Raw genomic sequence first — 14011 nt, forward strand, 5'->3', positions numbered from 1 at the left:
TCGTGAAGTGGCTAACGCGTGTGTTTCACAGTTCACAGTTCACAGACTTATTTTTTATGTGATGACTTATTTTGCTTTTGTAAGCCAATACTTTCAAGATCAGTCAAGGTCTTGAAAAAAAGGTATTGCTGTATGAGTTAATCAGCTAACTTAATGTACCTACTGAATGGGTCGCCTTAATCATTATCAAAAAAATTGCCCCCCCTGAGAATTTTTTCTGTGTGTAAGTGTACCTGTGGGAGTGGGAGTGTGTGTGTGTGTGTATGATGTGTGTGAGTGACATGCTAAAGTATAGGCACCCCTGGTCGAAACACCTGTTTACCTGTTTACCTGCCGGACCTAGCACACCTGGTGCCCTAGGCAAGCTTCTTCTTAACTCCACTTACCGTGTTCCCGGGACAATTCTGGCATTCATGAAAGTTTTCTTATCTGGGATTCGTTCTTAGCTAAGAAAAGGATTTAAGAATGCGGAAAAGCCGTCGTAGATAGGCCAGATTGGAGTGCGCCCATGTTCTTAAGGGCTGAATTTGTGAGAAATCGTTGGTAATTGCGTTCACATCAATTCTACAGACATCCTCCGATTTAAATAGTCATAATAATAATAAGTACGAGAATATTTGTATCATAAACAATTACATTTCACATTTATAGTCATGATTGTACGAGGCATTGTGATGTCCTAAAATAAATAAAAGCACTTCACGAAAACTGCAAATGGCAGTGAATAAATAAATAAGCACTAAACTCAATCGTGTGGATATACGTAGCCTTAGTGGAATAGAATGGACACATCTACATCCTGCATCAGCACCTCCACCTCTGCACCGGTGAAGTTAGGTCTGTGTGTACTGGCCATCACCTCTGCACCGGTGAAGTTAGGTCTGTGTGTACTGGCCAGTGCACCACCGGTGTTTGCTCTCCATGTTGACATGATTTTGATCAGTCTCAAGTTGCTTTTGCGTTGCCTGTGGATTCTGTGTGCGCACGGCTCTATAGTTGCATGCCCTTATAATGCCCAAATTCAGGTGCACCAGAACCCGTGTTCAATTTAAGAATCGCTGCACAGCTAAGAACACTTTGGCGGTTTAAGAACACATTTCCGCGCGTTCATGAATCCGGCAGGGATCTTTCTTAGGGTTGGTGTTACGAAGTTCGTAAGAAGATACTTAAGCCTCTAGTTTTAGCACTTAGCACTCATGAAGTGATGACATCACTCTGAGCTCTTGTCATGTAGTGATGACATCACTCTGAGCTCTTATCATGTAGTGATGACATCACTCTGAGCTCTTATCATGTAGTGATGACATCACTCTGAGCTCTTGTCATGTGATGACATCACTCTGAGCTCTTATCATGTAGTGATGACATCACTCTGAGCTCTTGTCATGTTGTGATGACATCACTCTGAGCTCTTATCATGTAGTGATGACATCACTCTGAGCTCTTGTCATGTTGTGATGACATCACTCTGAGCTCTTGTCATGTAGTGATGACATCACTCTGAGCTGTTGTCATGTTGTGATGACATCACTCTGAGCTCTTGTCATGTTGTGATGACATCACTCTGAGCTCTTGTCATGTAGTGATGACATCACTCTGAGCTCTTGTCATGTTGTGATGACATCACTCTGAGCCTCTTGTCATTTGTGATGACATCACCTGAGCTCTTGTCATGTTGTGATGACATCACTCCTGAGCTCTTGTCATGTTGTGATGACATCACTCTGAGCTCTTGTCATGTTGTGATGACATCACTCTGAGCTCTTGTCATGTAGTGATGACATCACTCTGAGCTATTGTCATGTTGTGATGACATCACTATGAGCTCTTGTCATGTTGTGATGACATCACTCTGAGCTCATCACTCTGAGCTGTTGTCATGTAGTGATGACATCACTCTGAGCTGTTGTCATGTTGTGATGACATCACTCTGAGCTCTTGTCATGTAGTGATGACATCACTCTGAGCTCTTGTCATGTTGTGATGACATCACTCTGAGCTGTTGTCATGTAGTGATGACATCACTCTGAGCTCTTGTCATGTAGTGATGACATCACTCTGAGCTCTTGTCATGTAGTGATGACATCACTCTGAGTGGATCTGAGGGCCAAAGCCTGAGAAGGAGATGAGGTGAACCTGACCTGTGAACCTGACCTGACCTGTGAACCTGAACTGACCTGCGAACCTGACCTGACCTGTGAACCTGAACTGACCTGTGAACCTGACCTGACCTGTGAACCTGAACTGACCTGACCTGACCTGAACTGACCTGACTGACCTGACCTGTGAACCTGAACTGACCTGACCTGTGAACCTGAACTGACCTGACCTGAACTGACCTGGTCTGAACTGACCTGACCTGGTCTGACCTGTGAACCTGACCTGACCTGTGAACCTGGCCTGACCTGACCTGACCTGAACTGGTCTGAACTGACACATCTGTAGTACATCTATATCAAACTGCTAAATCTATATTCAATTTCTCAAGACAAAAGCCCATTTCACTCTGGCAGCAGCACGGGTCTTTATTGGTCCAAGTCCTGTATTCCTACCGCTCCAGGTCATGTCATGTCAGGTCTGGTCTGGTCTGGTCTGGTCTGGTCTGGTCTGGTCTGACTCAACATGGAGCAGTAGGAATACAGGACTTGGACCAATAAAGACCCCTGCTGCTGCCAGAGTGAAATGGGCTTTTGTCTTGAGAAATGGAATATAGATTTAGCAGTTTGATACAGATGTACTGGAGATGTTAAGGTTCTACCAGTTTGACATACACATCCTATCTGTTCATTCTGTACATCTGGTCATGTGATGTCAGACATGGGCCAGTGATTGAGTGATTCTAATTGGCTGTTGTCTGGTCATGTGATATCAGAAATGGGCCAATCATGGAGTGGTTCTAATTGGCTGTGGAACAGAAATGAATGGCGACATTCTAGAATGTTCCTCTTCCCTTTGTTCATAACAAAACACATTGGCATTCTAGAATGTTCCTCTTCCCTTCGTTCATAACAAAGCACATTGACATTCTAGAATGTTCCTCTTCCCTTCCTTCGTAACAAAGCACATTGGCATTCTAGAATGTTCCTCTTCCCTTCGTTCGTAACAAAGCACATTGGCATTCTAGAATGTTCCTCTTCCCTTCGTCTGTAAGAAAACACATGGACAGGAAGCTACCCCAAATGTCTGTTTATTAGTAGTTAACAAACAAAAAACTGGCATAAGAACAAACAACCCAAACAAAAAGTTAATACTGAGGACAGGACCATCGCAAGAGCAGAACCAGTTACATCCTCCCTGCGTCCCACTCTGATGACATCATCGGCTGTGACACAAACCAAGCATATGTGACAGTACTGAGTGATATGGATATTTATTCAAAAGGAAGACTTGTCATTCAAATAAAAAGCAAAACAAAAGGAACAGGGTCAACAGAAGAAGAAAAGTAAAGACTACAGAACAAGGATCCACCTGCAGATGACACCTAGCGCCTCCTACTGTCTGTTTAGATCCGTCCGAGGGAATGCATAAGTCATACACACACACACACACACACACACAAACACACACACACACATCCACACACACACACACACACACACACACACATCCACACACACACACACACACTTCACTGTTTTTTTCTTGTCTGTGAGTGTGTGTGTGTGTGTGTGTGATGGACAACAGTATTGTAGTTGACTGTTAAAGGCAACTCTATATACAGGAAATTATAAAAAAAAATACAGCTGAATGTCAAATCAAACAAATGCTAAATGCTAAATGCTAAATGCTAGTGTTCAAGTACACAATACCTAACTTTAGCAAAAAAAAAATCGCTCAAATAATTAAAGAATAATTAAAAAAGAACACTGATGACCAAAATGAACACAAGAAAAAACACGGTTCTAAAGGAGGTTCTAAAGGAGATCATAACTTAAAACACGGTTCTAAAGGAGGTTCTAAAGGAGATCATAACTTAAAACATGAACGTCTCTTTCTCAGTGCTGCAAAAGACCTACTTCCTGTACAAGTGGAGACAAAGAGAGCGAGAGAGAGAGAGTTAGCTTCTGCCCTCTAGTGGCTGATAGCTGTAAGTGCAGAATAGAGACTCCACAGCTCCACATGTGGGCGGGGCCAACAGACACTGAAAGGAAGTGTGTGTATCAGAAGCACAAGCTCTCATTGGAGGAGGACGAGCTAGCGAGAGCTGCCAATCAGTAATGCTGTAGGCATGGGGCTGCACACACACACAGACACACAGACACACACACACACTGTTTGGATGAAAGCTCTAACAGCATCACATTTGGCCTGTAAGCCCAGACACTGATTGTAGCTCTAAGTTTGTGGCTGCCCCTGTATGTTTGTGAGTGTGTGTGTGTGTGTGTGTGTGTGTGTGTGTGTGTGTGTGTGTGTGTGTGTGTGTGTGTGTGTGTGTGTGTGTGTGTGTGTGTGTGCATGTGGGCATATGTGGCTATATGTACAGTCTCATGCACACATGCAGCCTTTACCTGGTTTTTACATGCTGTATCTGTAAGAATGCACAGGAAATGACATCACTCCAGGAACTTATCAGGGTAAGTGATGTCACAATAGATTGGAATGTTAACGTTGAAAACAGTATGGTGAGCATTCTCAAAGGATGAAATAATAATAATACTAATAATAATAATAATAATAATAAAAATAATAAGAAGAAGAAGAAGAAGAAGAAGAAGAAGAATGAGACAGAAGTGGGACAGGTTTGGACGGAGGTGAACAGACGCCAGACTCATCTGCAGGAGCTCTGATCCAGTTTCACACCATTGGTCTGTTTCTCAAGTCAGCATTTCCACACATGGAATAAAAACAGGCAGGCTTCGAGTATATACTGCAATATTAGACACCGGGTTACAGAACAGAGAGAGAGAGAGAGAGAGAGAGAGAGAGAGAGAGAGAGAGGGGTGGAGGTGAGAGAGAGAGGGAGATGAGAGAGAGAGAGAGAGAGGGAGGAGAGAGGGGGGAGAGAGGGAGATCAGGAAGAGAGAGGGAGGGAGAAAGAGAGAGAGAGAGAGAGGGAGGAGAGAGAGAGAGGGAGAGACTAAGCAGTGTATGTACAGCATACCAAACCGTGGTCTGTGGAGTAAAAACGCTGCTATATACTCATATATATAATATTTATATATTTATACTGGCACCAGCTCTCAGTCCCATATAGTCCCATAGAGTCCTATTGAGTCCAATAGAGTCTTATAGAGTTCTATAGAGTCAAATAGAGTTCTATAGAGTTCCATAGAGTCCAATAGAGTTCTATAGAGTCCCATAAAGTCCAATAGAGTCCCATAGAGTTCAATAGAGTTCCATAGAGTTCTATAGAGTTCAATAGAGTCCCATAGAGTTCTATAGAGTCCCATAGAGTTATATAGAGTCTAATAGAGTTCTATAGAGTACCATAGAGTTCTATAGAGTTCTATAGAGTTCCATAGAGTACCATAGAGTTCTATAGAGTCTAATAGAGTTCTATAGAGTTCCCATAGAGTCTAATAGAGTTCTATAGAGTCCCATAGAGTTCCATAGAGTCTAATAGAGTTCAATAGAGTACCATAGAGTTCTATAGAGTCTTATAGAGCTGCTCTGCTTTGAGTGGGAGTCGTGGGGGATCACACATGCGAGTGTGTGAGGGTGTGTCACGTAACGCATCACATGTGTGTGTGTGTGTGTGTGTGTGTGTGTGTGTGTGAGCTGTAAAATGTGTGTGTGAAGCTTCCTGGCATCATGCTGTGTGTGTAAATGTTTAGGTTAGTATGTTAATCTGGAGCAGGAATGGATAGGAATGTCGGTGAGTGTGTGTGTGTGTGTGTGTTAGTGTGTTAAGGTTGCTGTCAAGTCATGTCGAGCAATGAGCCGGCTCTTGTGGTGTGTATACGTGTGTGTGTGTGTGTGTGTGTGTGTGTGTGTATGATGGATGATGGTTTGTTTGGTTGTGTGTGTGTGTGTGTGTGTGTGTGCATGGTGGATGATGGGGTGTTTGAGTGTATGTTGAGGTGTGTGTGTGTGTGTGTGTGTGTGTGTGTTGAGGTGTGTGTGTAGTAGGTATATTGACTTGTGTAGAGTTGTTTGGAATTTTATTTGGTCGTGTAGTGTTGTGCTGTTGAATCCGTTCATGTTGGAGTTTTGACGCATATGCCTTAATGGCTGTAGATGTAATATCAGCTCTGTACTGTATCACGCCTGTGTGTGTGTGTGTGTGTGTGTGTGTGTGTGTGTGTGTACGTGCGAGATGTTCAAGGTGTAAAGACTTGTAGGAATGTGGGATGGGAAAAAACAGGAAGATAGCAGGAGGTTCTGAGTGTGTGTGTGTGTGTGTGTGTGTGTGTGTGTGTGTGTGTGAGCGCAGCATCTAACAGTCCTGTGTGATGCGGGTGGAGTGAGTTCAGTGTCTGCTTCTTGATGTTTTTTTTTTATTCGTTCTTGAGTTCTGTCATGATTCTGTTTGCTTTCTCTCCTCCTCCCTCTCTTCTCCTCTCCTCCTCCCTCCTTCAAGAGTGGGCGGAGCTGAGGCCTCTGGAGTCCGGCGGGGGCGGAGCTTAGATGAAGTACTCTTTCTTGTCGTCAGCTCCTGATTGGCCGCCTTCGGCATTAATGATGGCCGTGTCAGCGTCTGGGGCGTCGTCAGAACCTTTAGCCTCATGGGTCAGGTATGTCCCTGCACACACACACACACACACACACACACACACACACACACACACACGCACACACACGCACACATAAACACACACGAACACACAAACACAGTGTGTCACTGTTGCACTTCCTTTGCTGAAACATATGTGATTGTGTTTAAACATGAATGTGTGACAGTGTTAGTGTGTGTGTGTGTGTGTGTGTGTGAGTGCATGACATTATTGTATGTATTTGTGTGTGTGTGTAGGGCAGTGTATGTGAGTGTGTGTGTGTGTGTGTGTGTGTGTGTGTGTGTGCGCATGTGTGTCTTTAGGGGCTGTGTGTGTGTGTATGTGTGTGTGTGTGTGTGTCTTTAGGGGCTGTGTGTGTGTGTATGTGTGTGCGTGTGTGTGTGTGTGTCTTTAGGGGCAGTGTGTGTGTGTTTGTGTGTGTGTGTGTGCGTGTGTGAGTGTGTCTTTAGGGGCTGTGTGTGTGTGTGTGTGTGTGTGTGTGTGTGTGTGTGTGTGTGTGTGTCTTTAGGGGCTGTGTGTGTGTGTATGTGTGTGTGTGTGTGTGTGTGTGTGCGCGTGCGTGCGTTTGTGTGTGTGTGTATGTGTGTATGTGTGTGAGCGTGTGTGTATGTGTCTGCGTGTACCTTTGTGTCTGATGAGGTATCTGCCCAGCACGATGAGCATACACAGTATGATGAAGACGATGACTGCCACCACTCCACCAATCACAGCGTGGTCTACTCCTGAAGAGGTGGACATGGCAGTGGGGTCTAAGAGAGAGAGAGGGGGAGAGAGAGAGGGAGAGAGAGGGGGGGGAGAGGGAGAGAGAGAGAGGGAGAGGGAGGGAGAGAGAGGGGGGGAGAGGGAGAGAGAGAGGGAGAGAGAGAGGGAGAGGGGGGAGAGGGGGAAAGAGAGAGAGAGGGAGAGGAGGGAGAGAGAGAGGGGGGGGAGAGGGAGAGGGAGAGGAGGGGGGGGGAGAGGGAGAGGGAGAGAGAGACGGGGGGGAAGAGAGAGAAAGAGAGAGAGGGAGAGGACAAAAAGACACCAGCAGAAAGGAGAGACAAAGAGAAGTTTGAGTTTGTAAGTGAAGCAGATTAAAGATGTTCACACTCTAGACAAATGTCTCATCTTCAACTCATATCGGACAGTGTCTCACTACACCCATATACACACACTAAACACACACACACACACACACTAGACACACACACAAATGCATACACATCCTCAGGGTCTGCAAACAATGACTGCTTTTATATCACTCAGTCCGCACACACACACACACACACTCCCATGTATACACAAACACATAAGCACACACAAATGTGTTCTGTTTCTCTCTCTCTCTCACACACACACACACACACACACACACACACACTCCCATGTATACACAAACACATAAGCACACACAAATGTGTTCTGTTTCTCTCTCTCTCTCTCTCACACACACACACACATACGCACACACAGACCAGTCATTCTCCCCTCCCCTCCCCCTCCTAATTGACATTCAGAAACAGAGGAGCAGAAAAACAGATGAAAAAGAGACGAGGATGAAGGCGGCTGATGACAACAGAAGAAGCCCAGAGAGAGAGAGAGAGAACAGGGAGAAGGAGGAGAGAAAGAGAGAACAGAGAGAACAGAGAGAACAGAGAGAAGGAGGAGAGAAAGAGAGAACAGAGAGAACAGAGAGAAACTGGGAGAAGGAGAGAAAGAGAGAACAGGGAGAAGGAGAGAGAACAGAGAGAAGGAGAGAACAGAGAGAAGAAGAGAGAACAGAGAGAAGGAGAGAGAACAGAGAGAACAGAGAGAACAGAGAGAACAGGGAGAAGGAGAGAGAAAGAGAGAAACAGAGAGAAGGAGAGAACAGAGAGAGAGAGAGAAAGAGAGAACAGAGAGAATAGAGAGAAGGAGAGAACAGAGAGAGAGAGAGAAAGAGAGAACAGAGAGAATAGAGAGAAGGAGGAGATAATAGAGAGAACAGGGAGAAAGAGAGGAGGAGAAAACAGAGAGAAGGAGAGAACAGAGAGAACAGAGAGAAGGAGGAGAGAATAGAGAGAACAGAGAGAACAGAGAGAAACTGGGAGAAGGAGAGAAAGAGAGAAGGAGGAGAGAAAGAGAGAACAGAGAGAATAGAGAGAAGGAGGAGATAATAGAGAGAACAGGGAGAAAGAGAGGAGGAGAAAACAGAGAGAATGAGAGAACAGAGAGAACAGAGAGAAGGAGGAGAGAATAGAGAGAACAGGGAGAACAGGGAGAAAGAGCGGAGGAGAGAAAGAGAGGAGGAGAGAAAGCAAGAACATGGAGAAAGAGAGAGAAGAAGGAGAAGGACAGAAAGTGTGGCTGTAAGGAAGACAGAAAGAAAGACAGATGGAGAGAAGAGCAGGGAGAGGTAGATATTGATGGAGAGAAGAGAGAAGAGCAGGGAGAGGTAGATATTGATGGAGAGAAGAGGCCAGTAGTGAAGCATTGTGCTGGTGCAGCTCCTGTGAGATTAGGAGCTTTGACACACACACACAGACACACACACACACACACACACACACACACACCCCTCTCTGTACTACTTAACCCCACACAGCTCTTCTTGGTGTGAGGCTGCAGGCAGAGGTGATCCGCTCAGGGCCAGCTCAGATTACCAGACCTCTGCTTTAACACAGCCTCCCTCTCTCTCTCTTTCTCTCTTGCCCCCCTCTCCCTCTCTCTTTCTCTCTTTTCCCCCTCTCCCTCTCCCTCTCTCTTTCTCTCTCCCCCCTCTTTCTCTCCCCCCTGTCTCTCTCTCTCTCTCTCTCCCTCTTTCTCTCTTTTCCCCCTCTCTCCCTCCCTCTTTCTCTCCCTCTCTCTTTCTCTCTTTTCCCCCTCTCCCTCTCCCTCTCTCTTTCTCTCTCCCCCCTCTTTCTCTCCCCCCTGTCTCTCTCTCTCTCTCTCCCTCTTTCTCTCTTTTCCCCCTCTCCCTTTCTCTTTCTCTCCCTCCCCCCTCTCTCTCTGTCTTTCTCTCCCTCTTCCAGACCTCTTCTTTAACCCAGCAGTAACAGTGTCTCTCTTTCCTTCTCTCTCTTTCTCTCTCTCAAATTCTCTACCCCTCCCTCTCTCTTCCAGACCCCTGCTTCAGCAATAATGCTCTTACTCTTCAGTTCCCTCTCTCCCTCTCTCTCTAAAGCTCTATAGTTCTCTCTCTATCTCCTTGTCTGTCTCCCTCACTCCCTCCCTCTCTCTCACTCCCTCCCTCTCTCTCTCCCTTTCTCTAAAGCTCTATAGTTCTCTCTCTGTCCTTGTCTGTCTCCCTCTCTCCCTCCCTTCCTCTCTCTCTCGCTCCCTCCCTCTCTCTCTCCTTTCTCTAAAGCTCTATGGTTCTCTCTCTCCCTCCCTTCCTCTCTCTCTCACTTCCTCCCTCTCTCTCTACTTTTCTCTAAAGCTCTATAGTTCTCTCTATCACCTTGTCTGTCTCCCTCTCTCCCTCCCTTCCTCTCTCTCTCGCTCCCTCCCTCTCTCTCTCCTTTCTCTAAAGCTCTATGGTTCTCTCTCTCCCTCCCTTCCTCTCTCTCTCACTTCCTCCCTCTCTCTCTACTTTTCTCTAAAGCTCTATGGTTCTCTCTATCTCCTTGTCTATCTGCCTCTCTCTCTCCCTCCCTCCCTCCCTCTCTCTCTCCTTTCTCTAAAGCTCTATGGTTCTCTCTCTCTCCCTCCCTCCCTCCCTCCCTCCCTCCCTCTCTCTCTCCTTTCTCTAAAACTCTATGGTTCTCTCTCTCTCCCTCCCTCCCTCCCTCCCTTCCTCTCTCTCTCTCCCTCCCTCCACCTCTACTCTTCCTGGATGCCAGTGTATCTGTGTGGCCCTGGTAAGAGGCAGTGAGCCTCTGCTTAAGAGCGGACCCTGTAATCCCACAAAGAGGCCCATTCCAGGGATCAGGACTTCAATGTGACCCCGGCAGGGGGGGGGGGGGGTCAGGAGTGCTCTTCACACAGAACCGGCCGCTCATCCTCATCCTCATCCTGACACGGACCCCAGTCCACTCAGCACTCAGCCAGGGCGTATGCTACCCCACCTCTAACACTGAGAGAGTAGTGGAGAGAGAGAGAGAAGGACTGAGGGAGAGAGAGAGAGAAGGACTGAGAGAGAGAGAGAAAGAAGGAGTGAGCGAGCGAGAGAGAGAGAGAGAAAGAAGGAGTGAAGGAGAGAGAGAGAGAGAAAGAAGGAGTGAGCGAGCGAGAGAGAGAGAGAGAAAGAAGGAGTGAAGGAGAGAGAGAGAGAGAGAAGGACTGAGTGAGGGAGAGAGAGGGAGAGAGAGGGAGAGAGAGGGAGAGAGGGAGTGAGGGAGAGAGAGGGAGAGAGAGGGAGAGAGAGGGAGTGTGCACTGATCTTATAATAATCTGGATTGGAGTGACCCTCCTCTATTCATCTGTTGCTGCTCTGCTACCAGACTGGATGTCAGGGATCCTTCTCCATCACTGTCCTGCTAACCCAAGTTTACAGCTACAGCCTCATAAGCAGCCGCACAGCAGAGAGAAGCCCACGAGGGTTCAGGACCACGGACAGCTCAGGGAGCAGGCATAACTCACTGTGTGTTCAGGACAGCAGCCGCACAGCAGAGAGAAGCCCACGAGGGTTCAGGACCACGGACAGCAGGCATAACTCACTGTGTATTCTGTGGGTTCAGTACCATGGACAGCAGCCGCACAGCAGGCATAACTCACTGTGTGTTCAGGCCTACGGACAGCAGCCATAACTCACTGTGTGATCAGGACAGCAGCCCCACAGCAGCCATAACTCACTGTGTGTTCAGGCCTACGGACAGCAGCCATAACTCACTGTGTGTTCAGGACAGCAGCCGTACAACAGGCATAACTCACTGTGTGTTCAGGACAGCAGCCGCACAGCAGGCATAACTCACTGTGTGTTCAGGACAGCAGGCATAACTCACTGTGTGTTCAGGCCTACAGACAGCAGCCATAACTCACTGTGTGTTCAGGACAGCAGCCGCACAGCAGACATAACTCACTGTGTGTTCAGGCCTACGGACAGCAGCCATAACTCACTGTGTGTTCAGGACAGCAGGCATAACTCACTGTGTGTTCAGGCCTACAGACAGCAGCCATAACTCACTGTGTGTTCAGGACAGCAGCCGCACAGCAGACATAACTCACTGTGTGTTCGGGCCTACGGACAGCAGGGTTCAGGACAGCAGCCCCACAGCAGCCATAACTCACTGTGTGTTCAGGACCACGGACAGCAGCCATGACTCACTGTGGGTTCAGTACCACGGACAGCAGCCACACAGCAGGCATAACTCACTGTGTGTTCAGGACAGCAGCCACACAGCAGGCATAACTCACTGTGTGTTCAGGACAGTAGCCGCACAGCAGCCATAACTCACTGTGGGTTCAGTACCACGGACAGCAGACATAACTCACTGTGTGTTCAGTACACCAGCCGCACAGCAGACATAACTCACTGTGTGTTCAGGACCACGGACAGCAGCCATAACTCACTGTGGGTTCAGTACCACGGACAGCAGCCACACAGCAGGCATAACTCACTGTGTGTTCAGGACAGCAGCCACACAGCAGGCATAACTCACTGTGTGTTCAGGACAGCAGCCACACAGCAGCCATAACTCACTGTGTGTTCAGGACCACGGACAGCAGACATAACTCACTGTGTTCAGGACCACGGACAGCAGCCGCACAGCAGACATAACTCACTGTGTGTTCAGGACAGCAGCCATAACTCACTGTGGGATCAGGACCACGCACAGCAGCCATAACTCACTGTGGGATCAGGACCACGGACAGCAGGCATAACTCACTGTGTGTTCAGGACAGCTCCGGGATCCTGACTGCCTGGAGCTGTGCGCCCCCTTCTGGCGGGGTTGTTTCAGACCCACAGACCCATCAGTGGGCAGAACGGACGGCAGCCTAGACCTAACCCTAGAGCCTCCAGCAGAGCAGCTGCACCTCCAGCTCCAACATGCCGCTCCCACCTCCCACCCGCCTGTCGAACCCGGACACCACCTCACCAGGAGTGCTCATCTCCACATCTCATTAACATCTCATTATCCCATCTTCGCATCTCATTATTTCATCTTCGCATCTCATTATCTCATCTTTGCATCTCATTATCTCATCTTCGCATCTCATTATCTCATCTCCTTCACACGGTGACTCATTTGGCATCAGGCTGGCCAGCCTCACAGAACAGGTGCATTATGGGGAAGGACACAGGTGCATTATGGGGAAGGACAGGTCCACACGGAACAGGTGCATTATGGGGAAGTACAGGTCCACACACATACATGAACGTTCATTAGGCGTTAACACAGAAACAGCTTTAGAACCCACAGGCACACAGGCACAGAGGCACAGAGGCCCTCTGTATGGTACACAGCAGGAACCTGGAAAGGTTCCACTTCGAAAACAAACAAAGGGAATAAGGGTTCTGCTTTGACAAAGGAACAAGGACCAAGACTCCATTTTGGATCAAACCAAGGGACTAAGGTTCTAAGGTTCTAAGGGTTCTGCTTTGACAAAGGAACAAGGACCAAGGCTCCTCTTTGGATCAAGCACAGCAGCAAGTCACTGAATCCTGAATCATAACTCTTAATCTGGGAGATCTGCATGACTGGATCAGGTCTCTCTAGTCTGGATCAGGTCTCTCTAGTCTGGATCAGTCTGGATCAGTCTGGATCAGGTCTCTCTAGTCTGGATCAGGTCTCTAGTCTGGATCAGGTCTCTCTAGTCTGGATCAGGTCTCTAGTCTGGATCAGGTCTCTAGTCTGGATCAGGTCTCTCTAGTCTGGATCAGGTCTCTAGTCTGGATCAGGTCTCTCTAGTCTGGATCAGGTCTCTAGTCTGGATCAGGGGAGTCTGGATCAGGGGAGTCTGGATCAGGTCTCTAGTCTGGATCAGGTCTCTCTAGTCTGGATCAGGTCTCTCTAGTCTGGATCAGGTCTCTAGTCTGGATCAGGTCTCTCTAGTCTGGATCAGTCTGGATCAGGTCTCTAGTCTGGATCAGGTCTCTAGTCTGGATCAGGGGAGTCTGGACCAGGTCTCTCTAGTCTGGATCAGGTATCTAGTCTGGATCAGGTCTCTCTAGTCTGGATCAGGGGAGTCTGGACCAGGTCTCTCTAGTCTGGATCAGGTATCTAGTCTGGATCAGGTCTCTCTAGTCTGGATCAGTCTGGATCAGGTCTCTAGTCTGGATCAGGTCTCTAGTCTGGATCAGTCTGGATCAGGTCTCTAGACTGGATCAGGTCTCTCTAGTCTGGATCAGTCTGGATCAGTCTGGATCAGGTCTCTCTAGTCTGGATCAGGTCTCTCTAGTCTGGATCAGGTCTCTCTAGTCTGGATCAGGTCTCTCT

General features: G+C 47.7%; 1 protein-coding gene across 2 annotated transcripts in view; it reads right to left on the reverse strand.

Annotated features, from left to right (window-relative positions):
- Positions 1-5999: 5999 nt before the first annotated feature.
- cadm3 (cell adhesion molecule 3) overlaps positions 6000-14011 on the reverse strand; it is a 64220-nt gene continuing 56208 nt past the window's right edge. For both annotated transcript variants that reach the window (XM_031562959.2, XM_031562958.2), the window contains 2 exons: positions 7298-7423; positions 6000-6682 (listed from right to left, as the gene is read on the reverse strand). In XM_031562959.2, coding sequence (XP_031418819.1) covers positions 6564-6682; positions 7298-7423 — 245 coding nt within the window. In that variant the 3' untranslated portion in view covers positions 6000-6563. The remainder of the gene's footprint in view (positions 6683-7297; positions 7424-14011) is intronic.

This window comes from Clupea harengus, chromosome 25 (assembly GCF_900700415.2).
Source record: "Clupea harengus chromosome 25, Ch_v2.0.2, whole genome shotgun sequence".
In the NCBI taxonomy this organism is placed as follows: domain Eukaryota; kingdom Metazoa; phylum Chordata; class Actinopteri; order Clupeiformes; family Clupeidae; genus Clupea; species Clupea harengus.